The sequence below is a fragment of the Emys orbicularis genome, chromosome 3 (assembly GCF_028017835.1).
Source record: "Emys orbicularis isolate rEmyOrb1 chromosome 3, rEmyOrb1.hap1, whole genome shotgun sequence".
In the NCBI taxonomy this organism is placed as follows: domain Eukaryota; kingdom Metazoa; phylum Chordata; order Testudines; family Emydidae; genus Emys; species Emys orbicularis.
This window is the reverse complement of record NC_088685.1, coordinates 17,501-44,657: the sequence shown is the minus strand read 5'-3', so window position 1 is coordinate 44,657 and position 27,157 is coordinate 17,501. Positions and strand designations below refer to the sequence as shown.

Sequence of the window (27,157 nt, the reverse complement as noted above, 5' to 3'; positions counted from 1 at the left end):
CCCCTGTCCATCACCACCATTGTGGCAGTGCCCCCTGGTGGCCAGGCAAGGCAGTGCCATTAATGTACCTTACAAATGGGAGCAGGGTCTCTTAGTGGCCTTGTGGGGCAATGCCCTTCGTGTATCTCCCTATTGGAGTAGTGACCTGCTGGGGGCCAGGTGAGGGCGTGCCCTGCATGTATTCCCCCCCCATTACTGCAGTGACCCCTGGTGGTCAGGTTGGGTAGTGGCCTGTGTGTACCCCTTTTGTGGCAGTGACCCCTGGTGGCCTGGCGCTAAAATACAGCCACCTCTGGGTTAGGCACTGGGGATGGGCCCATGCAATTCCCAGCAGGACTGGAATGTCTGGTCTTCTGGGCAGAGGATTCCACCCTGTATTTAGCTGTGATGCTCTGAGTACCTTTCCCAGACCTGTGTAAGCTGGAAGATGTAGTGCCTGCTGCTTAACACCCCTGCACAGTCAGTTTTCGCCCTCTGCCCACCTCCTGAACTGCAGCGCTTAATGCCAAGTCAGGGCAGAGTGAGGGCAGCAGCTTCAGCAGATGCCACTGAGCATGCGCCGTCGGTCGGTGCGCCCATGCTCAGTCCCCGCCAAGCCGCTGACGCAAGGCACGGTGCAGGCTGAGTCAGCGAAGCTGAACCTGCCTACGGGTTCGGAGCAGCGAGGCGTTCCCGCGGCATAGACACCGGTCACAGGCGGACCCAGGTACAGAGACTGGTGGGGGGATGATTTCTACGAGACGGGTGGGTGGGGAAGGGGATGACAGTTTGATGGGGCGGGGGGGTCAGGTTGACCCCCAAGGCTGGCCCGAGAGGACGGAAGCACCCCCGGGGCAGGCTGGGAGGTGTAGTCCCTGATGCTCATCTGACGGGAAGTGACGTTGTCCCCTAGCGCAGGAAACGGAAGTGGCCCATCTGCCCTGCCCTCTCTTCCGGAGCACGCTGGGAAACGTAGTTCTCTCCGGGTCGCGCTCGGCCTTCTATTGGCGGAGAGGTAGCATGCGCATCAGTGCGCCGGGCCCGCTCCCTGATTGCGGCCGCTCGTCTCCCCGCCTGGTGGCGGGGTGGGGGAGGTGATATATGCCTGAGGTGTGGGGGACCCTGAGCTTGGCTCCAGCCAAGGAGCCTGCAAGGGCCTAACATGTTGCCCACTGCCTCCTCTGTAGTGAGCGGCCCCGATGTGAAATGTTCTCCAAGACTCGTCCCTCTAGTGATCCCACAATAACCGACAATCCCCTCCAGTTTCTGCCTGGGCTCATATCCTGGGGGGAGGGGATAGCTCAGTGGTTTGAGCATTGGCCTGCTAAACCCACAGTTGTGAGTTCAATCCTTGATGGGGCCACTTAGGGATCTGGGGCAAAATCAGTACTTGGTCCTGTTAGTGAAGGCAGAGGGCTGGACTCCATGACCTTTCAAGGCCCCTTCCAGCTCTGTGAGATAGGTATATCTCCATATATTATTTTTATTTATCCTGCACAATGGAGAGAAAATCCTGGCGGGCGTTTCGCCCCTTTTCTCTCCATCTAATAATGCTGTGACAGTCACTCAGGTTTCACCTCACTTTTACCGGCTAGGGACCCTACTGATAGAAAACCCCTCAACCCTCACATTGTCCCACTTCCCTCTCTCGCTTGTGAAAACTCATCCGAAATTCTCCACATTTCCACCCTTCTCTATGTAATGACCGAACAGCAATTGCAACTGGGTCAGATTTTCCCCTTTTCCCCGTGTAATTATCAAATATCTGTTAAAAAGTGTTGTGGTATTCCTCATGTTGAGTTGTGGCAACTTCTCCATTTCTAGAGGGAATTTGTTGCCTTGAGCCATTCTCTATCCTGGCAGTTGCATGGGGCTAAATAATCAACTTTCCCCTCTTGTTTGAGACTCATTTCTTTCCCCCTTTATCTCCATTAAAATGTTGGCTGATGAAAGTGACTTGCCCCATATTTAATACACATCAAAGCCAGAGGCCTCCCCCTGTTTGGGAGAATGGTGTCTCCCAGCTGCTCACAGGACAGTTGGCTGAACCCTTTTCTTTTCCACAGAGGGCACAGGATGAGGGGTTCACTCTGTGATGGGCTCCTTGCTGCCCCAGGCAGTGCCCAGAGTAGCTGAGAATCTCCATGCTACTGTGTTAACCCCTCACCACAGTCACCAGTAGTACAGTATCTCCAAAAACCCCCCACCCCTGATGAATGGTCTCCATGAGGGGTTGCTTCCTGTAGCACTGCTCGGGTGGGTCTATGGTAACCAGGGGCGGCTCCAGGCACCAGCGCAGCAAGCGCGTTCCTGAAGCGGCAAGCCGCGGGAGGGGGTCTGCCGGTCGCTGTGAGGGCGGCAGTCAGGCGGCCTTCGGCGGCATGCCTGCGGGAGGTCCGCCGGTCTCGTGGTTTCGGCGGCGAGTACTCCGAAGCCGCGTGACCGGGAGATCACCCGCAGAAACGCCACGTGACCGCGGACCGCCTGCAGGCATGCCACTGAAGGCCGCCTGACTGCCGTGCTTGGGGCGGCAAAAAACATAGAGCTGCCCCTGATGGTAGCCATTATTTTCCAGTCACAGGGCCTGGAAATGTCTTAAAAATTTTGACTCCTTCATGCTGTCTGTTCTCCTGTTAAAGAAGCATCATCCAGGGCTACCAACACCTTTGTGAATGGCTGGCAAGGGCTCCTGATAAATGGATAGAAAGTTATCAAATGTTGATATGAAACCACCACAGATTTTGCTTCCCTCCCCCCTTTCAAAAGTGCAGCAACTGCAGGTTTTGGAAGGAAAACTGTTGCTGTGAATCCCTCTCAGAATATGGGGAGTGAGGGAGAATGGAAGGAGGTTATAACCCCCTTCTGCAATGATCTGTTTAAAAGGATTCTGGCCTCATCACTCCTGAGCCATGTTTCTGGTCTCACTGAGATGAGTGTTAATCCAGACTCATTGTAAGGAAGAACAAGGAGTGACTCCAAATTAACATGGGGGCGAATAAGATCTGTCCCTGTGGGAAGGGGGTTTCAATTGTTGCTAAAGGGGGGAAAGATACTTAGTTTCTCTCTGTCTCTTTCTCTGCTCAGGATATTAGGGTTGAGCTTCCTGGGTCAGATGCTGCTGCCTCCATTGTGATCTGGGAGCCTAGGCTGAGCAGCTTCTGTTCCCTGGTGGTTGAGCTGGGCTTGGGAGTGACTATGAGCAAAGCTTCTTCTGTGCCCAGCCAAGGTGAGAACTTTCTCCAGCTGCAGTTAGTCTCATAGGTAGGTCCCTACCAAATTCACAGTCCAAGGATTTTAAAAATTGCAAATTTAATGATTTCAGCTATTTAAATCTGAAATTTCACAGTGTTGTAATTGTAGGGGTCCTGACCAAAAAAGAAGTTGGGGGGGGGGGTGTAGCGGGGTGGACACCCGCTCCTGCCCTGAGGGGTTTGGAACAGCCCTGGGAGAAGGCTGGGGCAGGGAAGGCTGAGCTGATTCGGAGGAAGTGGCTGCAGCTGGGACCACGCCCCAGGCAGACTCAGCTGGCCCTATAAAAGCAGGGAGCCAGGAGCTCCCATAGAGTCTCTCTCTGCTTTCAGAGGGAGAAGGGTCTGGCTGCAGGGAGCCAAGACAGAGTACCTGGGTGGAGCAGGGCTAGGGAAAGGCTGGGGAGCTCCAGCCTGGAAAGCCCCAGGCTGCGGCCTAGCATTGGGCCAAGGGGTACTGGAGGTTGCAGAGGTCAGCCCAGAGGTAGGCCAAGACAGCAGGTCCAAACCCTCCTTGCCAGTGATGAGTAGGCTGATACTGCAGTCTGCCCCAGGTGTGGGGCTAGACGATGACTGGCAGTAGCCTTACACTGAGGCGAGGTGGGATTAGTGGGTGGGGGTTCCCCTGGGAGGGGAGACCCAGGGTGTGGGGGTACTGCCAGCGGGCAGCACCCAGAGCAAGGGGCACTGGGGTCCTGGGAGGGACACGGGAGCCAGTAGTGACAAGGCAGATCACTGGCCTGCACAGGGTGCTCCGGGCTGGATTGAGCTGATTCCCTGGAGTAACCAGCAGGAGGTGCTGCAGGGGTGAGTCTGACCTCTTACAGGGGGTCACAGGGTTATTGGGGGGTGGGGGGGTTGCGGTATTGCTACCCTTATTTCTGCACTGCTACTGATGGCAGAGCTGCCTTCAGAGCTGGGCAGTTGGAGAGCAGCAGCTACTGGCCGAAAGCCCAGTTGTGTAGGCAGAGCCACTGCCAGCAGAAGTAAGGGTGGCATGGTATGGTATTGCCACTCGTACTTCTGTGCTGCTGCTGGCGGGGCACTGCCTTCAGAGCTGGGTGCCTGGCCAACATCTGTTACTTTCCAGCCAGAAGTAAGGGTGGCAATACCGCAACCCCTCTAAAATAACCTTGCAACCCCCACTGTAACTCCCTTTTTGGTCAGGACCCCCAATTTGAGAAACACTGGTCTCCCCCGTGAAATCTGTATGGTATAGCGTAAAAGCACACAAAAGATCAGATTTCACGGGGGGGAGACCAGCTTTCGCGGTCTGTGACATGTTTATCATGTCTGTCAATTTGGTAGGGCCCTACCCATAGGTCAACCCTAGGCTGTGCCCACACCAACATCTGAGCCAGAGACTCCAGGTGATTGATCAAGACCTCAGGGAATGTGCTGGGGATGGGCATGAAAGTGACTCTGCACAAACAGCCCCTCCTCACCCCATCTCTCTCCTCCCCTTAGCAATTGCAGGAACTGATCCAGCCATAGGCGAGCGAACACCCAGGAATGTCTGACTGTCAGAAGGAAAGGGCAGGGGAAAGGAGACGCAAGGAGAATGAGACCTAAAGGGGCAGTGGGAGAAATAATTGGGGAGAGAGATTCCCAGATCTCTAGCTTGCCCAAACACACTTATTGCAACATTCCTGGGCAGATTCACTTTCCTGTGAGCAAGGTGAGGTGCAGGAAGAGGAAAAGCCAGTTCCTGACTCTCCCTGTTCCCCCTGTGGTGAGATGTGCTGCCCTGGGGATGATGTCAGGGGAAATCCCCCAAAGTCACTCTGTGATGGGTTAGATCACAGAACCCTGCTTGGGAGCTGCCACTTGATGTGCCAAGACTACTTCTGCCCCTGCTTTCCTGCCCTGTCAGCTTAGGACTCCAGCACCCTGTCTTGTTGAGCCAGACAAACCCGTCTGCTCCAACACAGACCCAGGGTCTGAATTACTTGCCCCAAAGCTGCAGACTTAACTGAAAGCAGCTTACAGAAGTGTTCTTGTCTTTAACACTCAGATGCCCAACTCCCAATGGGGTCTAAAACCCAAATAAATCTGTTTTACCCTGTATAAAGCTTATACAGAGTAAACTCATAAATTGTTTGGCCTCTATAACACTGATAGAGAGAGATGCACAGCTGTTTGTGCCCCCCCCCCGGGTATTAATACATACTCTGGGTTAATTAATAAGTAAAAAGTGATTTTATTAAATACAGAAAGTAGAATTTAAGTGATTGCAAGTAGTAACAGACAAAACAAAGTGAATTACCAAGTAAAACAAAATAAAATAAAACACTCCAGTCTATGTCTAATACAGTAAGAAACTGAATACAGATAAGATCCTCACCAGTTCCAGAATGCTTTCTTTTACAGACTAATCTCCTTTTAGTCTGAGTCCAGCAGTCACTCACACCCCTTGCAGTCACTGTCCTTTGTTCCAGTTTCTTTCTGGTATCTTTGGGGGTGGAGAGGCTCTCTCTTTAGCCAGCTGAAGACAAATGGAGGGGTCTCCCCTGGGCTTAAATAGACTTTCTCTTGTGGGTGGAGACCCCCTCCTCTCTCCTATGCAAAGTCCAGCTACAAAATGGAGTTTTGGAGTCACCTGGGCAAGTCACATGTCCATGCATGACTGAGTTCCTTACCAGCCAAGCCACATTCCTGGGAAAGTCCAGATGTGGATTGGTGTCTCCAAGTTCATTGTTGGCTTAAGTGTTTCTTGATGGGGCACTTACTGAGAATAGTCTTTTCTCAGGAAGCTGACCAACTGCTTCACTACAGCCTACTTAGAATCAAACAAGTATGTAGCCAATATTCATAACTTTGAATACAAAAATGATACATGCATACATATAGGATTAATAGATTCAATAGATTATGACCTTTACAGAGATGTTACCTGGTATATGTAGCATAAAACACATTCTAGTTATGTTATATATATATGCACCGTCACACACTCCTTCTGCTCTTCTCTCCCATTTGGTTCCTAGACTTTGTTACTGGGAGGGTTTCAAAATGACTCAATGGTTTAATCCTGGTGGGAGGGGCTGGGTCAGTGACCAAACATTTCCCCAGCATAGAATCGTGGAGATGTAGGGCTGGAATGGACCTTGAGAGGTCCTCTAGTCCAGCCCCCAGCACTGAGGTGTTTGGCCAACCCTTTCTTAAAAAACACTGATGATGGGAATTCCACCACCTCTCTTGCTAATCTAGTCCAGTGCTTAATTTTGTTTTTTCACAATTGAATCACATAATTGACTCAGCTTCAATTTGTGATTCACTATAACCCCCGATCATTTTCAGTAGTACTACCCCCTAGCCAGTTATTCCCCACTTTTTAGTTGTGCATTTGGTTTTCCTTCCCTAAATCTAGTACTTTACACTTGTCTTTATTGAATTTAATCTTTTCATTCAGCCCACTTCTCCAGTCTGTAAATGTTATATTGAATTCAAATCCTGTCCTCCAACATGCTTGCAACCCACCACAGCTTGTGTTATCTGCATATTTAAAAAGCATGATCTCCAGTCTGTTATCCAAGAAATAACTGAAAATATTGAACAGTATCAGAGCCAGAACTGGCCCCTGTAGACCGCCTTTTCAACAAAATGTGCACCCATTTTATAGTACTTTCATGTACACCACATTTCCCTAGTTCGCTATGAGAATATCATGGAGGCCTGTCTCAAAAGCCTGACTAAAATCAAGATATGTCCTGTCTACAATGTCCCCCGGATCCATAAGACCAGTACCCCGTGAAAGCAGGAAATTAGTTTGACTTGGCATGATTTGTTTTTGAAAATCCATGCTGGCTATAACTTATCATCTTACTATCCTCTGAGTCTAGGTGCTTAGAAATTAATTGTTTAATAATTTGTTCATTCCAGATACCTTCGTGAGGCTTGACTGGTATTTATTCCCTGTCTTCTTTGTTTCCCTTTTTAAAGATAGGCACTATGTCTGCCCTTCTCCAGTCTTCTGGGACCTCACTATCTTTCAGGAGTTCTCAAAGATAATTGTGAATGGTTCCGAGATTGCTTCAGCTAATACCTTGAGTACCCTAAGATGAATTTCATCAGGTCTCGCTGACTTTAATACATCTAATTTATCTAAATATTTTTTTAACCTGTTATTTCCCTATTGTGGTTTCTGTTTCTTCCTCCTCTTGGTTAATATTAATTAAGACCCTACCTGAATTGCAGGATGATCTTCAAATAATTGCAGCTGAGTTGCGGAGAAGACTTGAAAAATTGTGGAAAAGAAAAAATGGATCTATATTAATTGCAGTAATTTGGAAAAGCCACAGTGGACCTATTTGTTTAAGAAAAATCTGCTGGAACAATATAAACACTCTGACCCCCAGATCCCTTTCCGCAGTACTTCGTCCTAGGCAGTCATTTCCCATTTTGTATGTGTGCAACAGATTGTTCCTTCCTAAGTGGAGGACTTTGCATTTGTCCTTATTGAATTTCATCCTATTTACTTCAGACCATTTCTCCAGTTTGTCCAGATCATTTTGAATTTAATCCATTGTCCTTATTTTCCTACTCGAACGCCTTCCTTCTCTTAGAATCATGAAATCATCATTTCATGAACACTTTCGCCCATATTGCTTTCTACCTTCAGTTTCCTAACTAACTCCTGCCTGTTAGTCAGAATCAACCCTAAAATGCCTGTCCCCCGTCAAGGCTGTATCCCCATTTTGAACTTTAGGGTACAACTGTGGGGGCCTGCATGAAGACTTCTAAGCTTAACTACCAGCTTAGATCTGGTCCGCTGCCACCATTCCCAAAAGCTAATTCCCTTCCCTGGGAAGCCTTGAGAAACCTTTCACCAATTCCCTGGTGAATACAGATCCAAACCCCTTGGATTTTAAGACAAAGGGAAATTAACCATCCCCCTCCTTTCTCCCACCAACTCCTGGTGAATACAGATCCAACCCCCTTGGATCTAAAACAAGGAAAGATCAATCAGGTTCTTAAAAAGAAGGCTTTTAATTAAAGAAAAAGGTAAAAATCATCTCTGTAAAATCAGTATGGAAAATAACTTTACAGGGTAATCAAACTTAAAGAGCTCAGAGGACTCCCCTCTAGTCTTAGGTTCAAAGTACAGCAAACAAAGATAAACACTCTAGTAAAAGGTACATTTACAAGTTGAGAAAACAAAGTAAAACTAAGACGCCTTGCCTGGCTTTTTACTTACAAGTTTGAAATATGAGAGACTTGTTTAGAAAGATGGGGAGAACCTGGATTGATGTCTGGTCCCTCTCAGTCCCAAGAGCGAACAGCCCCCTAAACAAAGAGCACAAACAAAAACCTTCCCCCCCCAAGATTTGAAAGTATCTTGTCCCCTTATTGGTCCTTTGGGTCAGGTGTCAGCCAGGTTACCCGAGCTTCTTAACCCTTTACAGGTAAAAGGATTTTGGAGTCTCTGGCCAGGAGGGATTTTATAGTACTGTACACAGGAGAGCTGTTACCCTTCCCTTTATAGTTATGACACCCCCTGGTTACTGCTTCCATCTTCTGAAGCAAACAGGTGTCCCCAACATATTCCAAGAACGTATTGGACACTTTGTGTTTGGTTGAATTCCTTTTCTAACAGGTGTCTGGGTAGTTAAAGTCCCCCCCTCCCATTACTAATTGTGTTTTGAATTGTATTGTGTTATTACTAATTGTGTTATTTGCGTGACAGAGTCTAGAACATCAGTCTGCAGGGAAAGAGCTGGGGGGAATTGTGATGTGATGTTACTGTTCTGACATGTCCCCAATTGCCCTGACAGGCTGCAGTGTAACATTCCATCCTTCTGGAGGACAGGGAAGGGAAATGGCTGCCGTGGAGCCAGTGCAGGTAGGGATTATCAGGAAGTTGCTGGTGGGTTCCTGTTGGCGGGAGAAGGGCAGTAAATACATAGGAGGTGGGCACTTCTGGAAGGGGTGATGGTCTGGAGGGAGAAGGGGGCAGGAAATACAGAGTGTGGAGAAGGGGAGGGGGACAGGGTGTGACAAACCTGCTGGGATTTGTTTACTGTAGGGCCTGGATCCCAGTAACAGACCCAGGGGGTTTGTGGAAGTTCCCTAACTTGTGGAACAGGAAACAGCCCCCCTGGACTGGGCTGGGGAAACTCCCAAGTGCTGGAGCCTGAACCTACTAGCTAGAGGATGCTATAAGATATGAAGGGGCACCCACCAGTGAAGCCTAGAGAAGACTCCCCATCTCCTCCCATCCGGCTGCTGGCAATGGGGAGGGTGTTGGGATTGACACCCGGGAGTTGTCTCCGGGCCCTGCTGGGGGCTCCATCTCCTGAAACAGCCTCTGGCTAGTAGGTGAGTGATGAATGTGAAGACCCCTTCCATCTCTACTGCTAGAATGGGTGAGGGGCTCTCTCTCTCTTTTTCCCCTCACCTTGATGCTTCCTGGCTGCTCTGATGGGGTGGGGGTGGGACTCTGCTGCCTGCCTCCAAGACCTTCCATGTGATTGGCCCTCCTCCCCTGTGAACAATGGGGTTGTCAGTGGGCAGCAGGTACTGAGTGGGGGGCTCTTCTTCTTTCAGGGGCGGGTGACCTTCGAGGAGGTGGCTGTGTATTTCACCAAGGAAGAATGGGCTCTGCTGGACCCCGCTCAGAGAGCCCTCTACAGAGACATCATGCAGGAGAACTATGAGAATGTGATCTTGTTGGGTAAGGATTCCTGTCCCCTCGGTTATTAGAAGGGGAAATGAAGAGTTAAGGTTCACAACACTCCACAATGCAGCCTCAACTCTGCCCTGTTTCAGCAACACCCCAACAGGCCAATGACACATAGACTAGCACTCTACTCTCCCCACTACAGAACACTTTGGGAACAGAAGCTACCTATCCCTGGCCTGCACTCAAACACTAAGCCTACTGCACACAGTCCATCTCTGACTTCCATAATGTCACCACCCCTTTACCTTTGCAGTGAGGATTCCTTCTGAGTCACTGCCTTCACTTACCCCTCACTGAGGCCTGGAGACCACTAGCATTTATGTCACCAAACAGCTGACAACCCTCGTGGCAAGAACACACCCTTGTGCACCTTTATTGACGCTACCTACAACACTCAGCACTGAAATGAGCTACTATCCAGGGCAAAAGGACTGAGACTGGGAGACAGAGAGAGAGAGAGATGAAATTGAGAAAGCTTTGGAAAAGCCAGGCAGATTACTCTGCCAAAATGAATGTAGAGTTCAGTTTTGCGTTCCCAGAGTGACCAAGGGATCTGTAAATCCTGTGTTCCAGTTGCCTAAGCAGTGCGGTTTTGTTCTGAAAAGGCTCTGTTGTGTTGCTGCAAATACCTACTGGCTGCAGCACCCCAAAAGAGATGGTGTTTATGAGGAGTCTGAAATCATTGGGACTCACTGAAGTGCCATCATGACACAAAGGGGTGTTACCTCCAGAACGTCCTGTCTCAAGAGTGGTGAAGCGTGGGGATCACGCTTGCAAAAAGCAAAGCCTAGGAAATAGCACAATATGGGTATGTCTACATTGCCTTTGGGAGAGATCCTCCCAGCCTGGGTCCCCAGACTTGTGCTGGAGGGCTATATATAACTGTGTAGATGTTGCAGATTGGGCTGGAGCTCGGTCTCGCAAGCCAGGGTGGGCTTGGGAGCCTGAGCTCAGGCCTGAGTTGCAATATCTACACAGCTATTGTTAATGTGCTAGCATGAGCATCACTGGCTGAAAGGCTCGCTCCCTAGTGTAGTGTAGACATACACTAAAGGGGGCAGAGCCAAGAGAGCCTGTATAAAGGCTAGAGTCATCTAAGACCCTATAAAACCATTTCACAGCCCTAAGTAAGTACTAAATATTATCTAGATCACCGCCTAGTGGTGTTTTTCCAACCTGGTCTTAAAAACCTCCAATGATGGAGATTCCACAACCATCCTAGGTAATTTGTTCCAGTGCTTAACTACCCTGACAGTTTGAAAGTTTTTACTAATGTCTAACCTAAATCTCCCTTGCTGCAATTCAAGCCCATTACTTCTTGTGCTTTCCTCAGTGGATAAGAATAACAATTTAGCACCCTCCTCTGTCTAACAACCTTTTATGTACTTGCTGACTTATGTCCCCCCTCAGTTTTCTCTTCTCCAGACTAAACAAATCTGATTGAGAAACAAATTTTCTCTATCTTTCCTCGGTGGTCATGTTTTCTGGACCTTTAATAATTTTTGATTTGCTCTTCTCTGGACATTCTCCAATATGTCCACATCTTTCCCAAAGTTTGGTGCCCAGAACAGGATGCAATATTCCAGTTGAGGCCTTATCAGTGCTGAGTAGAGTGAAAGAATGACTTCTTGCCATAAACTACAGTGTTGGTCTGAAAAGGATTGGGCCCAGACTAGGAAGGAAACTAGTCTGTGAGAGAAGTTTATTGGGACATCTCTGAGGGTGAGATTTACCTGTATTCAGTTTTCTACTGTATTAGGCTTAGATTTGCGTGTTTTGTTTTATTTTGCTTGGTAACTTACTTTGTTCTGTCTGTTATTACTTGGAACCACTTCAATCCTACTCTGTATACTTAATAAAATCACTTTTGCTTATTAATTAACTCAGAGTAAGTAATTAATACCTGGGGGGGTGGGGCAAACAGCTGTGCATATCTCTCTATCAGTGTTATAGAGAGCGGACAATTTATGAGTTTACCCTGTATAAGCTTTATACAGAGTAAAATGGATTCATTTGGGGTTTAGGCTCCCAGAAAGACTGAATACTGGGTGCTGGGAAACTCCCTGTTAACTGAGAAACCCCTGGGCTAAGTGAATCTTAGTTTCTGTGCACTGCAGGGGGGCGTGGCCCAACCTCTTGGTCTGTGCTGTAGCTGACTGGAGTGTCGAACTCAGCAAGATGGGGGTGGAGGGAAGCCTTCTCTGGCAGGGGGGTTTGCTCTCAGTGGTATCCCAGCACATCTACTGACAGTCTTGAGGGAGTTTCTGTGACACAACCCATCACAGACCCTGCTCCCTGGCTAGAGCACTGGAGGGGGCCATGCTGCTGCTTCTGGGAGTTGTGTGGAGCGGCCCCCAACCCAGCTTCCCGGCGGGAGCGCCGAAGCAGGAGCTCGAGGGCTGGATTAAAATGGCTGAATAGAACTGGACCCAGGAGAGATCTGAGGGACCCCACTCGATATGCCCTTCCACCTTGGCTGTGAACCATTGACATCTACTCTCTGACTATGGTTTTCCAACCAGTTGTGCACCCTTCTTATTGTAGGTTCGTCTAGTCAATATTTCCCTAGTTTGCTTAAGAGAAGGTCATGTGAGACAGTATCAGAAGTCAAGTTATATCACATCTACTGTTCCCCCACATCCAAAAGGCTTGTTTCTAGAGCCCTGCAAATCCGCGGGTATCCGCTTTGTATTTGTGGATATCTGATCCGCAGGATCAGATGCGGATACACCTTTTTGTATCTACACAGGGCTCTACTTGTTACTGTGTCAAAGAAGGATATTAGGTTGGTTTGATGTGATTTCTTCTTGACAAATCCATGCTGACAGTTACTTCTCACCTTATTTTCTTCAAGATGCTTAGAAACTGATTGTTTAATTATTTGGTCCATTTTCTTTCCGGTTACCAAAATTAAACTGACTGGTCTATAATTCCCTCGGCTGTCCTTATTCCCTTTTTATAGCTAGGTACTATATCAGAGAATTTGGGAGGATGGTAGTGCGGAGGGCTGTGGGCAATGGGAGGAAAGGAGAGAACACAAGGAGTGGTTGCTCCTCAGGTCCCAGGAGGTGGGGAAGGGTGAGAGCAGTTAGAGGAAGGATTGTGGGGGTCATAGTGATTATCAGGGCTAGCTGCCTTTCTGTGCCATTCCTCGTGTCTGAGTGTCCCCCTTCAGCTGTCAGGCCTCATGCCTTTCCCTCTCCTGCAGTGTCTCTGGCCCTCTCTCTGTCAGTAAGAAGCAGTTCCAGGTGGACTTCCCCTCTGGCCGGAGTCTTCATTTGCTGGGACATAGAATTGCCTGCTCTGGGTTTTAGGAGCCCCTTTGATCATCAGTGTCTGGCTGTGTGTGTTCCTAGTAGACATGGGCACAGTTAAATCCCTCATGAGAAGAGGGTCCTGCACCTTTGAGCACCTGGAGAGCTGTCCCCAGGATTCTACTGCTTTAAAATGGGCTGGAGTTAAAAGAACTTTTTGTGTGTGTGACAAATGTCCCATAAATTCACCTGATCTCACTGGTCTTCTTTCCCCTGAGCAGGGTTTCTAGTCTCCAAACCTGATGTCATCTCCCAGCTGGAACGAGGGGAAGAGCCGTGGGCTCCAGATTTCCAGGGCTCAGAGGAAAGAGAGATCCTGAGAGGCAGCTGCACAGGTGAGGGATCATTAAACCAACTCAGAATCTGTCATTGCCTGAAGGAAACTGCTGGGATTACCAACAAAGACCTTGTGAGCTCTCTGAGTTCAAGATTGCCCCCAGTAGGTGTCATATCCTCAGGGCAGATACATTCCATGGCTTCCTACCCATCCTAACTCCTGGCAGTAACTCCCTTCCCCCTAAGTGTTTGGATCAGATCTGGATGCAGAATTGATCACCTCCTCTCGCCCCTTTGGGGAAGAGTTTGGGGAAATTCAGTCCCTAATTTTTTTCCCTTCTCCAGCTGTTCTCTTGGTTTGTTCTCCCCTTTTCCATTCCTGTTTCTGCAGTTTTTCTTTCTCTGTCCCAGCAGGTAATGGGATGGTGAGTGAGACCATGGAGCAGAATCCTCAGCAGGAAGATGATGAGCAAGGGGAATCACATGGGGTGTTATTGCAAAGATGCAAGGGGAGTGTGTCCAGGAGCTGTGAGCAGGGAAAAGCCCGTGAGAGTCAGTACATGCCAGAGAAGTGGCAGGGAAACCAGCCAAGGCAGAAAGTTGGTAAATCTGTTAATTATCAGGGAACTCACAAAGGCCTCAAGGAAACCACGGCCCAGCAGAAAATCCTGATGGGAGAGAGAAATAACACATGTGTTGAATGTGGGAAAAAGCTCAGTAGGCGCTCAAGCCTTATTAGACATCTGAGACTCCATGCAGGAGAGAGCTCCTATGAATGCTGTGAGTGCGGGAAAACCTTCACTCAAAGTTCACACTTTATTAAACATCAAAGGAGCCACAGAGGGGAGAAACCATACAAATGCTGCGAGTGTGGGAAAACCTTCACTCGGAGCTCTGTCTTTATTAACCATCAAAGAATCCACACAGGGGAGAAACCTTATAAATGCTGTCAGTGCGAGAAAACCTTCGCTCAAAGCTCAAACCTTATTACACATCAGAGGAGCCACTCAGGGGAGAAACCCTATGTATGCTGTGAGTGCGGGAAAACCTTTGCTTGGAACTCAAACCTTACTAGACATCAGAGGATCCACACACAGGAGAAACCCTGCTGTGAATGTGGGAAAACCTTCACTAATAGCTCAACCCTTATTAAACATCAGAGAATCCACACAGGGGAGAAACCCTATGAATGCTGTGAGTGCCAGAAAACCTTCACTAAGCCCTCAACCCTTATTGAACATCAGAGGATCCACACAGGGGAGAAACCCTATGAATGCTGTGAGTGTGGGAAAACCTTTGCTTGGCGCTCCACCCTTGTTACACATCAGAGGATCCACAGAGGGGAGAAACCATATGAATGCTGTGAGTGCGGGAAAACCTTCACTCTGTCCGCAGACCTTATAAGACATCAGAGAATCCACACAGGGGAGAAACCCTATGAATGCTGTGAGTGTGGGAAAACCTTCCCTCAGTGCTCAACCCTTACTGAACATCAGAGGATCCACACAGGGGAGAAACCCTATGAATGCTGTGAGTGCGGGAAAACCTTTGCTTGGAGCTCAAACCTTATAACACACAGGAGGATCCACACAGGGGAGAAACCCTATGAATGCTGTGAGTGCGGGAAAACCTTCACTCGGAACTCACACCTTAGTAGACATCGGAGAAGCCACGCTCAAGAGTGACCGTATGGATGCTGTGAGTGCAGGAAAACCTTTGCTCGGAGCTTGAACCTTGTTACACATCAGAGCATCCATACAGTGTGGGAAATTCTTCTGTCAGAACTCAGCCCTTTTTTATCATCAGAGAAGCTGCAAGGGAGATAAACACCTTAAAATCCTTGTCTATGGCTGAGGAAAGATTTTTGTTTTCCTTTTGCTAATTCCCACATAGTGAGTTTTAAGGCAGCATTTGTGACATTGTGGTATCTCAGCTCCCCCAGCTGAGTTGTCTGCTTTTCCCTTTTGCAGCTCACCCTTTCTTGGAGTGAATTCCAGGGCTGGATTTACACCTTACGCATTCCTAGGCTCAGCATCTTCAGCACCCACCCTGCCTACAGTTGACCTTCATGTTGCACACAGTTTTAGAGAGGTAAGGCACCCCTAGAATGCTGGTGCCCCTAGGCATACTCCTACTGTGCCTAATTGGAAATCTGGCCTGGTGAATCCCACAGTATTTTTCATCAACTCCTTTGTCCTGTGTCATGGAAGTGTGTGTCCCTCCAACATGAATGTCCATCAGCCCCAGGTGGGGGAACCAGGAGTGACCTCTACCAGGTACGTGGAGATTAAATCTACCTGCGCCTTGACTCCACTAGGTTTTCCATGGAGTTAGCTAGATTAAGTTAGTGATCCTGATGTAAAACCACAACTATTTTTTCAGTAAAGAAAATAGCCCATGTACAGCGGTCAGGGTAATGTAACAAATTTCCTCACCATCTGACACAACCTCCATCACTTCTCCTAGTCTAACCAAATTAAGAACATCATGTTTATACTTTTCCTCCCACTGCAAAGCGATTGTTAGTCACCAGGTTCCCCACTAGGGACAAATTGTCTCATTCCCAGTTGTTCTCACATTGCACTGGTTTGTGCTGAAAAGCAGTTGTTGTTTTTTTCCATTTTTCTCATTTTAAATATATTTAAATATAACAAAGATGAGCAGGGATGAGGGGGAAAAGTGTTTTTTCAACCTCTGTGATACCTGAAGAAGTGGTGAGTTAGAGGGAGTCCGACCTTCCGAATTAGCCCAGCAACATTTCCTTTGTTAGAGCCATGTATAATTTATCTTCTACACCTCTGCTACTTAATATGTCATATGATTCAGGGTTCTCAGCCCTCTGCTTGGGGATCACACTTTGTTTTCTTTGATCCCAAAACAGTAATTTAGGGCCTGAGATGAAAGTGTCACAGACCTGGAAGGGGAATTTGAATGGATCTCAAACTCAGTGAGATCATTTGGAGTTTAAATCCCAGTTTCCAACTGTTGGAAAAGCCTCTTAGAATCATAGAACTGGAAGGGATCTCGAGAGATCATCTAGTCCAGACCCCTGCACTCAAGGCAGGACTAAGTATTATCTAGACCATCCCTGGTGTTTATCCAACCTGCTCTTAAAAATCCTCAATGATGGAGATTCCACAACTTCCCTAGGCAATTTATTCCAGTGCTTAACCACTCTGACAGGAAGTTTTTCCTAAACCGCCCTTGCTGCAGTTTAAGCCCGTTGTTTCTTGTCCTATCCTCAGAGGTTAAGAACAATTTTTCTCCCTCCTCCTTGTAACAACCTTTTATGTATTTGAAAACTGTTATCATGTCCTCTCTCAGTCTTCTCTTCTCCAGACTAAACAAACCCATTTTTTTCAATCTTCCCTCATAGGTCATGTTTTCTAGACCTTTAATCATTTTTGTTGCTCTTCTCTGGACTTTTTCCAATTTGTCCACATCTTTCCTGAAATGTGGCACCCAGAACTGGACACAATACTCCAGTTGAGGCCTAATCAGCGCGGAGTAGAGCAGAAGAATTACTTCTCACGTCTTGCTTACAACACTCCTGCTACTACATCCCAGAATGATGTTTGCTTTTTTTGCAACAGTGTTACACTGCTGACACATATTTAGCTTACATAAGAACATAAGAACGGCCATACTGGGTCAGACCAAAGGTCCATCTAGCCCAGTATCCTGTCTACCGATAGTGGCCAATGCCAGGTGCCCCAGAGGGAGTGAACCTGACAGGTAATGATCAAGTGATCTCTCTCCTGCCATCCATCTCCACCCTCTGACAAACAGAGGCTAGGGACAGCATTCCTTACCCATCCTGGCTAATAGCCATTAATGGACTTAACCTCCATGAATTTATCCAGTTCTCTTCAGCTTGTGATTCACTATGACCCCCAGATCCCTTTCCGCAGTACTCCTTCCTTGGCAGTCATTTCCCATTTTGTATGTGTGCAACAGATTGTTCCTTCCTAAGTGGAGTACTTTGCATGTGTCCTTATTGAATTTCATCCTGTTTACTTCAGACCATTTCTCCAGTTTCTCCAGATAATTTTGAATTATAATCCTATCCTCCAAAGCACTTTCAACTCCTCCCAGCTTGGTATTGTCCGCAAACTTTATAAGTGTACTCTATATGCCATTATCTAAATCATTGATGAAGATATTGAACCGATCCCTGCATGACCCCACTCGTTATGCCCTTCCAGCATGACTGTGAACCACTGATAACTACTCTTTGAGAACGATTTTCCAACCTTATGCACCCACCTTATAGTAGCTCCATCGAGGTTGTATTTCCCTAGTTTGTTTATGAGAAGGTCATGCGAGACAGTATCAGAAGCCTTACTAAAGTCAAAATTGGGGGGAGGGATAGCTCAGTGGTTTGAGCATTGGCCTGCTAAATCCAGGGTTGTGAGTTCAGTCCTTGAGGGGGCCATTTAGGGATCTCAGGCAAAATCAGTACTTGGTCCTGCTAGTGAAGGCAGGGGACTGGACTCAATGACCTTTCAAGGTCCCTTCCAGATCTATGAGATAGGTATATCTCCATTTATTATTATATCACATCTACTGCCTCCCCCCTTTCCACAAGGCTTGTTACCCTGTCAAAGAAAGTTATCAGGTTGGTTTGACACAATTTGTTCTTGACAAATCCATGCTGACTGTTACTTATCACCTCATTATCTTCTAGGTGTTTGCAAATTATTTGCTCCATTATCTTTCCAGGTACAGAAGTTAAGCTGACTGGTCTGTAATTCCCTGGGTTGTCCTTATTTCCCTTTTCATAGATGGGCACTAGATTTGCCCTTTTCCAGTCTTCTGGAATGTCTCCCGTCTTCCATGACTTTTCAAAGATAATTGCTAATGGCTCAGATATCTCCTCAGTCAGTTCCTTGAGTATTCTAGGATGCATTTCATCAGGCCCTGGTGATTTGAAGACATCTAACTTGTCTAAGTAATTTTTGATTTATTCTTTCCCTATTTTAGACTCTGATTCTACCTCATTTTCACTGACCAATCACCACCAACCTGTTGTAGGATTTTTCCTACTGAGATGGGATTGTTTGCAGATGGGAAGGTTGGCTGGGTTGTTTGTTTGTTTGTTTTTTTCCATTACTATGGTGCTAGAACTTTTGTAAATAATAAGGCTTAGTAGTGAAGCAGATTTGAATGGATCAGAGGAGGATGCAATGGAAGAATCTCTTGTCCTGATTCTGAGTCATCCCATTTAACCTGCTCTGGAATTTCTAGTTATATGAAACTGGATGTATCTTATACCTCTCTGTTGTTACCCCAAAATTTGGACCCAAGGCACCCCAATAATGGCTTGCCTATAACTGTAAACCATTTGTCAATTTGGCCCGTCTCAATGCATAGCAGGAGGTGGCCCGCCTTAGAGAAATTGCCTGGGTTTTACCAGGGACTTTGTCTCTGACCCTCACAGGACTCCCCAAAAAAGACTAGTTCTGTTAACCCATGAGAGGACACGGATACAGCCTTCCACTCAAAGGATTGATGTTCAAGCAGTAATTCTTTGAAAACAAAGTAACATTTATTTAAAGGAAATATTCAGTTACCATACATTTAATAGTTTTAAGACTGAACACACTGTGATACATAACACATAGCACATAGTACAGTGGCATTGCATTTAGAAATTATATAGTAAGGTGACGCAATAGACTACACAAACCACATGGCAGATACAATGTTGCACAGCATGGTTACACATTGACCCCTTATACATCTGTATAAAACAACATTACAATATCTACACATTGAATGACCACCAACCAGTCACAAACTGTGCTTCTGATCCCAGCGCCCTTTATTGCATTCCAGTTCTCTGACTCCCAATCAGCACCTAGGTCCAGTACAGTGAGAAGTTATTTAAAAACTTTTCTCACTATACAAAATGTTCTTCTGAACCCCAAAGGGCCAGCCACATTGCCAGGTCAATATTAGGTTGGACCTTACCCAAAATACCACGGTGCCAGCCAGTCCTTTAGTAACAAAAACTAAAGGTTTATTATAAAAGAAACAAAAAGAGAGTTGTTAAATGGTTAAAGCATTCAGATACGTACAATGACTTTAGAGTCCATGTGTTGGGTTCTTAGCAGTACTGGTGAGTTGCTGGCTTGAAAGTCCCTCTGGAAGACATCCACAGCTTGGATGGGTCATTCAGTCCTGTGTTCAATGCTTCAGTTTGTAGAGAAGTTCCAGAGGTAGGAAGCAGGATTGAAGACAAAATGGAGACGATGCAGCTGCCCTTTATATTAACATAAGAACATAAGAATGGCCGTACTGGGTCAGACCAAAGGTCCATCTAGCCCAGTATCCTGTCTACTGACAGTGGCCAATGCCAGGAGCCCCAGAGGGAGTGAACCCAACAGGCAATGATCAAGTGATCTCTCTCCTGCCATCCATCTCCACCCTCTGACAAACAGAGGCTAGGGACACCCTTCCTTACCCATCCTGGCTAATATCCATTTACGGACTTAACCTCCATGAATTTATCCAGTTCTCTTTTAAATGTTGTTATAGTCCTAGCCTTCACAACCTCCTCAGGCAAGGAGTTCCACAAGTTGACTGTGCGCTGTGTGAAGAACTTCCTTTTATTTGTTTTAAACCTGCTGCCCATTAATTTCATTTGGTGGCCCCTAGTTCTTGTATTATGGGAACAAGTAAATAACTTTTCCTTATTTACTTTCTCTACATCACTCATGATTTTATATATCTCTATCATATCCCCCCTTAGTCTCCTCTTTTCCAAGCTGAAAAGTCCTAGTCTCTTTAATCTCTCCTCATATGGGACCCATTCCAAACCCCTAATCATTTTAGTTGCCCTTCTCTGAACCTTTTCTAATGCCAGTATATCTTTTTTGAGATGAGGAGACCACATCTGTACACAGTATTCAAGATGTGGGCGTACCATGGATTTATATAAGGGCAATAAGATACTCTCCATCTTATTTTCTATCCCCTTTTTAATGATTCCTAACATCTTGTTTGCTTTTTTGACTGCCGCTGCACACTGTGTGGACGTCTTCAGAGAACTATCCATGATGACTCCAAGATCTTTTTCCTGATCCATTGTAGTTAAATTAGCCCCCATCATATTGTATGTATAGTTGGGGTTATTTCTTCCAATGTGCATTACTTTACATTTAATCCACATTAAATTTCATTTGCCATTTTGTTGCCCAATCACTTAGTTTTGTGAGATCTTTTTGAAGTTCTTCACAGTCTGCTTTGGTCTTAACTATCTTGAGCAGTTTAGTATCATCTGCAAACTTTGCTGTTGTCAGTAGCTACCGGTGTGGTGCTCTGCTCTTGTTCAATGATGATAACAGTCGGCTGCGTGCGTGTTCCCTCTGTGTGCTGCCCCAGCTCTGCACAGATAGCTGACACAGCAAACCCCGAGAGAACCCCCAAAGACCACAGACTCTAGTAAGGTACGAAGGAACCTGAGCCAGGTTTATTGTCAAACGAAGCACAGTAATAGTTTCCCGTAGACTCTACAAGACATACTACGAAGTTGTGCCCCCTGGCAATGGACCGGCTCAGTCAGTGGCGGGACTTTCCACTGCCCACTAGGCCAGACAAAGATGTGCACCCCAGGACCTACTTTTATACAGTTACAGGACAGATTACTCATCCCTACTGACATATTGAAGTACAGCCCCTTGGCTCATTAGGGTGCTGTCTCCTCCTTTGATCATGTTGTTTCAAACAGATCTATCCATCATGCTGTCCTTTTGACCCTGTCTTTAAGATGCACCTGCCTGTTCCTTGTTATCTCTGTGGAGTGTTCTGATGTCATCTTGGCACAAGTTCCTCTTATTAGCACTTATGTGTGGATGCACCTGCTTCTAGCAACCCTCTTCTCGCCAACTTTTGTGAGTGGGGCCTGCCTCTGGCTCACAGCCCAGCTTTTGCTTAGCAATGCCTGGAAGTACTTTGGTTCAGGCTTCAGGCCTCAGACTGGGCCTTTGATACAAGAGTTTATGTTTCAGGGCCTCATCTTACTACATTTGCCACCTCACTTTTTACCCCTTTCTCCAGATCATTTATGAATAAGTTGAATAGGATTGGTCCTAGGACTGACCCTTGGGGGACACCACTTGTTACCCCTCTCCTAGGGTTACCATATCTATTAAATAAAAAAAGAGGACCCTCCACGGGCCCTGGCCCCGCCCATTTCCCCACCCCCAGCCCCGCCCCAACTCCGCCCCTTCCCTGCCCTAACTCCGCCCCCTCCCACTCCCAGCCACGGGGAAAGGGCTGCCGGAGCACTACCGGCTTCACGGTTTGCCGGGCAGCCCCCAGACCCTGCGCCCCCGGCTGGCGCTTGCCCAGCGCAGCTGGAGCCCGGGAGGGGAAGCGGCCAGCCGGGGGCGCAGGGTCTGGCGGCTGCCCGGCAAACCGTGAAGCCGGTAGCGCTTGGGCTTCGGGCAGCCCCCATGCCTCCGGATCCTGCGCCCCCAGCCGGGCACTTCCCCTCCCGGGCTCCGGCGGCGCAGGGTCCGGAGGCATGGGGGCTGCCCGAAGCCGGTAGCGCTCGGGCAGCCCGGCTCTGTTTAAGAGCCGGGCTGCCCGAGCGCTACCGGCTTCGGGCAGCCCCCATGCCCGGCTCTTAAACAGAGCCGAAGAGTCAGGGGAGGAGCAGAGCCTCCAGCCGCGGCTGCTCTGCTCCTCCCCGACTCTTCGGCTCTGTTTAAGAGCCGGGCTGCCCGAGCGCTACCGGCTTCGGGCAGCCCCCCTTGCCTCCGGACCCCGAGTCGCCGGAGCAGAGCAGCTGGAGCCGGGTAGGAGAAGTGCCTGGCCGGCGGCTCGGGGTCCGGAGGCAAGGGGGCTGCCCGAAGCCGGTAGCGCTCGGGCAGCCCGGCTCTTAAACAGAGCCGAAGAGTCAGCGGAGGAGCAGAGCCTCCAGCCGCGGCTGCTCTGCTCCTCCCCGACTCTTCGGCTCTGTTTAAGAGCTGAGCTGCCCGAGCGCTACCGGCTTCGGGCAGCCCCCTTGCCTCCGGACCCCGAGCCGCCGGCCAGGCATTTCTCCTACCCGGCTCCAGCTGCTCTGCTCCGGCGGCTCGGGGTCCGGAGGCAAGGGGGGCTGCCCGAAGCCGGTAGCGCTGGCTCGGGCAGCTCGGCTCTGAAAGTCTGAGAGGGGAGGAGCGGAGCAGAGCAGCCGCGGGAGAGGAAGTGCCCGGCCAGCATTTTCCCGGACATGTTTGGCTTTTCGGCAATTCGCCCCGGACGGGGGTTTGATTGCCGAAAAGCCGGACATGTCCGGGAAAAACCGGACGTATGGTAACCCTACCCTCTCCATTCTGAGAATTTACCATTTATTCCTACCCTTTGTTTCCTGTCTTTTAACCAGTTCTCAATCCATGAAAGGACCTTCCCTCTTATCCCATGACAACTTAATTTACTTAAGAGTCTTTGGTGAGGGACCTTGTCAAAGGCTTTCTGGAAATCTAAGTACACTATGTCCACTGGATTCCCCCTTGTCCACATGTTTGTTGACCCCTTCAAAGAACTCTAATAGATTAGTAAGACATGATTTCCCTTTACAGAAACCATGTTGACTTTTGCCCAACAATTTATGTTCTTCTATGTGTCTGACAATTTTATTCTTTACTATTGCTTTCAACTACCTGAGGGGGGGTTCCAAAGAGGATGGAGCTCGGCTCTTCTCAGTGGTGGCAGATGACAGAACGAGGAGCAATGGTCTCAAGTTGCAGTGGGGGAGGTCTAGGTTGGATATTAGGAAAAACTTTTTCACTAGGAGGGTGGTGAAGCACTGGAATGCGTTACCTAGGGAGGTGGTGGAGTCTCCTTCTTTGGAGGTTTTTAAGGCCCGGCTTGACAAAGCCCTGGCTGGGATGATTTAGTTGGGAATTGGTCCTGCTTTGAGGAGGGGGTTGGACTAGATGACCTCCTGAGGTCCCTTCCAACCCTGAGATTCTATGATTCTATGATTGTTTCAACTAATTTGCCCAGTACTGACGTTAGACTTACTGGTCTGTAATTGCCGGGAACACCTCTAGAGTCCTTTTTAAATATTGGCCTTACATTAGCTATCTTCCAGTCATTGGGTACAGAAGCCGATTTAAAGGACAGGTTACAAACCATAGTTAATAGTTCCGCAACTTCACATTTGAGTTCTTTCAGAACTCTTGGGTGAATGCCATCTGGTCCCGGTGACTTGTTAATGTTTCTTTTGCTATGTGGTTTGTACTTCCTGTGTCCCAAACACAAGCTTCACAGCACATCTCATGGAAAAGCCTTAGAGTTCTGTCCACCAGCCTGCCCCTACATGCCTTGCTGACTCATAAGGTGTATCCTCTGGCTCCTTTCCATGGGTTCATTGTACCACTGATGACCCTTGATGGGCCATTGAACAGGCTAGGCAGTGCTGATGCCAATCTGTCTGGCGGTTTCACTCAGAAACACAGCTCAAGTTTGGAAATACAAATATACTATACATATCTATAACTCACAATACAAAGGTGATACAAACATATAAATAAGATTATCATATTTGGAAAATTGTAACATTTTTTTCCACAGATATCTTACATGGCATATCTAGTAAGATTCCTTGCAATTTTATAATATTGATATCAACAATATCATGTCTCCCATATTCCATTCAGCGTCATACCCCCCCCCACGCAAAATTGATGCAGAAAGTGGTATCCCTAGACACTGCTGAATGCATCATAAGAATTTCCCATTCTTAGTTTTGTATTACTACAGCTTCTATTATATATATAACAGAAATGGTTTATCAAAATCATGTGCGACTAAATCAGGCTCTTTATATAAAGTTTCTTTCATTTTCTGAACATTTTTATCATCTGATGTTGTTCTAATATAGACGTGAATGGTCTCAAGCTGGAATTACCTTGGCGTTTAGTCATGACAGCAGTGTGGTAGTGGGTCTCAGTTTCCCTCTTCATCAGCAAATTAGGTTTGTAATGGCTTTCCTGCTGTGAAAAGTTCTAAAATTGCTTACAAGTATCAGCTGTAACTTTTCACTATTATAAGGTTTTCTAGCATATAGTGGGTTTTCATTCAAAGATACAGCATGGCCATATGGGCCTTTGAAACTGTGTGTGTTTTCAGGTACCATTCCAAATATGTTTAAAGGTTTTTCATCAAGGTCATACACATTGTATCTTCATACACGAGTTGACATCAAAATCAAATACATCAGAAAGCTTAACCTTAACAGTAACACCAAATTTGTTTCAAGTGAGTAGTCAGTGTTTGGAAGTATCTTGGTCATACGATGCCTTTTGTTTCACCGAATCCCTTGGCTGGCCAGGTGTATCCTCTATGCTAATAGCTATGGGCAGATGTGACACATGGCTAGAAAGGGTTAAACATCCTGCAAAATAAATAACCCTCAGAAGACATGTGGGGAGATAATGTTTTTGTTTTTGTGTATTTACATATGTATGAGTAGGGTCGACAGTGTAATCAACGGTCCCTGTCTATGCTGTATTCGGATAATTCAGAGGTCAAAAGAACATCCTATCATTTAAATGAATTGTAAACACAGGATATCTTGGTATTCATCTCTCTTTGAAATGTACTGTGAATGGTGGAGGAACAAGCAAATGGCCTTATGTTAATTCGTATAGCTAAGTACCGGTGATGGACCTTCTACAAAGTCATCCTATTTACCTTTTGTTCCCTGAGGAACTCCAACTTGTCAAAAGACATGAAATTGTAGAAAATATCCTTGGGCCCTGATTCTGTCATCTCAGATCTGCTTAGGCTTCATCAGGGGAAGTTTGAGTCGCAAGACTGAGGTCCCAGTTATACCGGTACGCCCTGAATATGAGATTTGGACATTAAATTATAACCCATGAACTATTTCTGAAAGAACTCTTTGCAACTACAAAGCTCACCATCTCTGCTATGAATCTGAACCTCAATGAATTGAACTCTGTTTGTATGTATATTGATCTTTTAACCATACTCGCTCTCTCTTTTGTTTTTTTAATAAATTTTAGTTTAGTTAATAAGAATTGGCTGTAGCATGTATTTGGGTAGGATCTGAAACATTCATTAACCTGGGAGGTAATGTGTCTGATCCTTTGGGATTGGTAGAACCTTTTCTTTTATGTGAAGAAATCAGATTTACAGAAATTGTCATCATATTTAACGTGGGTACCTGGATGGAGGCCTAAGGCTGGAACACTTTAAGGGAACTGCGTTGTTTGGCCTTCTGAGTAACCAGTGAGGTAATAAAGAAGCTGTTTTATGCTGGCTTGGTAAATCTAAGTATTGAAATATCCACCAGCTTTATGGTGATTGTCTGCCCCATTCTTTGCAGTTCACCGTAATTGAGTGACCATAGTTGGAGTAGTCCGTGTTTGTAAGTCAGTCTTGGTCATATGCTAATAGCTATGGGCAGATCTTCCCTCTCCCTTGTCAGCCAGGTAGTTTGTATCAATCCAGACAGTAACTTTCAGCTTCCCATCATTGTGCATACCTCAAAATTTTATTTCCCTTTTTAGAGTTAACTCATTCTTCCCATCAGCAGGATTGGGTCCTTACCCCTGCTTCCCCATCGTTCTCTTATAGAGTTGAAATCTGAACCTCCCTGCTTACAGGAATCCCTTTGCTGGTTAGGTGTGTCCACCAATTGCAGCCCCTCTCTGCTATGAATATCTACACAGACACTTGCTTACATGCCTGCTTTTGGATCGACCACCACCAGCAGCTTAGTGACTGGACTCTGTTTTATTACAGGGACATAATCAATTCCTACCAACCAGTCAGAATCAGAATTCTGCTTACTTTCCACTTTCAACTCTTGATTCCACATAGGAACAGATGTGCCTAAGCCCACTAGGGTACTATAGACATATTCAAAGGGTCTAGGGCTAAGACTCTGTCTGCTCCCCCTTGCATCCTTGAGGGTTCACCCATCAGCCTGTTCCACTCTGAAAAACCAGTAACCAAATCTTCCCTCTCTAGATCCTGAACAGCAACAAATTCTTTCAGCGCTCCAGTTATGTCCAGAACCACTTTTAGTACATTAGGAGGATTGTCCCATAACTGCCTTTCAGGCAAGCTATGAAACTCCATGTTTAAAGGATTAGATGCACTGTCTTTCCCTTGCAGCTTTCCTCACTGGCAATATGCAGGTTACAACACACAAGCTTAGAAACACTTCCTTCCTCGGTTTCAGTTAAGTCCAGAACCAACTCTGGGGCAACTGACAAATTCATAACCAGCATAAGCTGAGATGCACTTTCTGTCACCTCCACAGACAAAGGAATGGAGTCAGACTTTCCCTCAGCAGGCATGCTGCTAGTATCAACATACAAAAAATTGCCTCCTCAATAGGACAGGCTCCCACTCCATTCACAGACACCCTGCGTAGACTTTGGCCACATCTCACAGGCACTCAGCGATAAGTGCAGGGGACTGGACTTGATGGCCTTTTGAGGTCCCATCCAGTCCTATGATTCTATTTCCCACAGGCTGTCACGCTGGCTTAGTCACCAGGGAAAAACTTTTATAAAGATTTTGACACCCATTTTCCCAGCACCTTCCCACCACTGATCTGAAACAAACTAGATACACCAACAAGGACACGTGGCTGAGCACTGAGATACAGCCACTTCAGGGGTGGTGCATAG

At 47.0% G+C, this 27,157-nt stretch overlaps 1 protein-coding gene across 1 annotated transcript; it reads left to right on the top strand.

Moving 5' to 3' along the window:
- Positions 1–9,045: 9,045 nt before the first annotated feature.
- On the top strand, positions 9,046–15,184 carry LOC135875654 (zinc finger protein OZF-like). Its single transcript, XM_065400605.1, has 5 exons — positions 9,046–9,069; positions 9,774–9,900; positions 13,445–13,558; positions 13,914–14,576; positions 14,739–15,184. The coding sequence occupies exons 1-5, from the start codon at positions 9,046–9,048 to the stop codon at positions 15,182–15,184; spliced, it is 1,374 nt and encodes a 457-aa protein (XP_065256677.1).
- Positions 15,185–27,157: the final 11,973 nt, after the last annotated feature.

Coding starts and splice junctions, on each gene's coding strand:
- LOC135875654 (XM_065400605.1), top strand. CDS start 9,046: ATGGCTGCCGTGGAGCCAGTGCAG. Junction 9,901..13,444: donor TGAGAATGTGATCTTGTTGG/GTAAGGATTCCT, acceptor TCCCCTGAGCAG/GGTTTCTAGTCTCCAAACCT. Junction 13,559..13,913: donor CCTGAGAGGCAGCTGCACAG/GTGAGGGATCAT, acceptor CTGTCCCAGCAG/GTAATGGGATGGTGAGTGAG.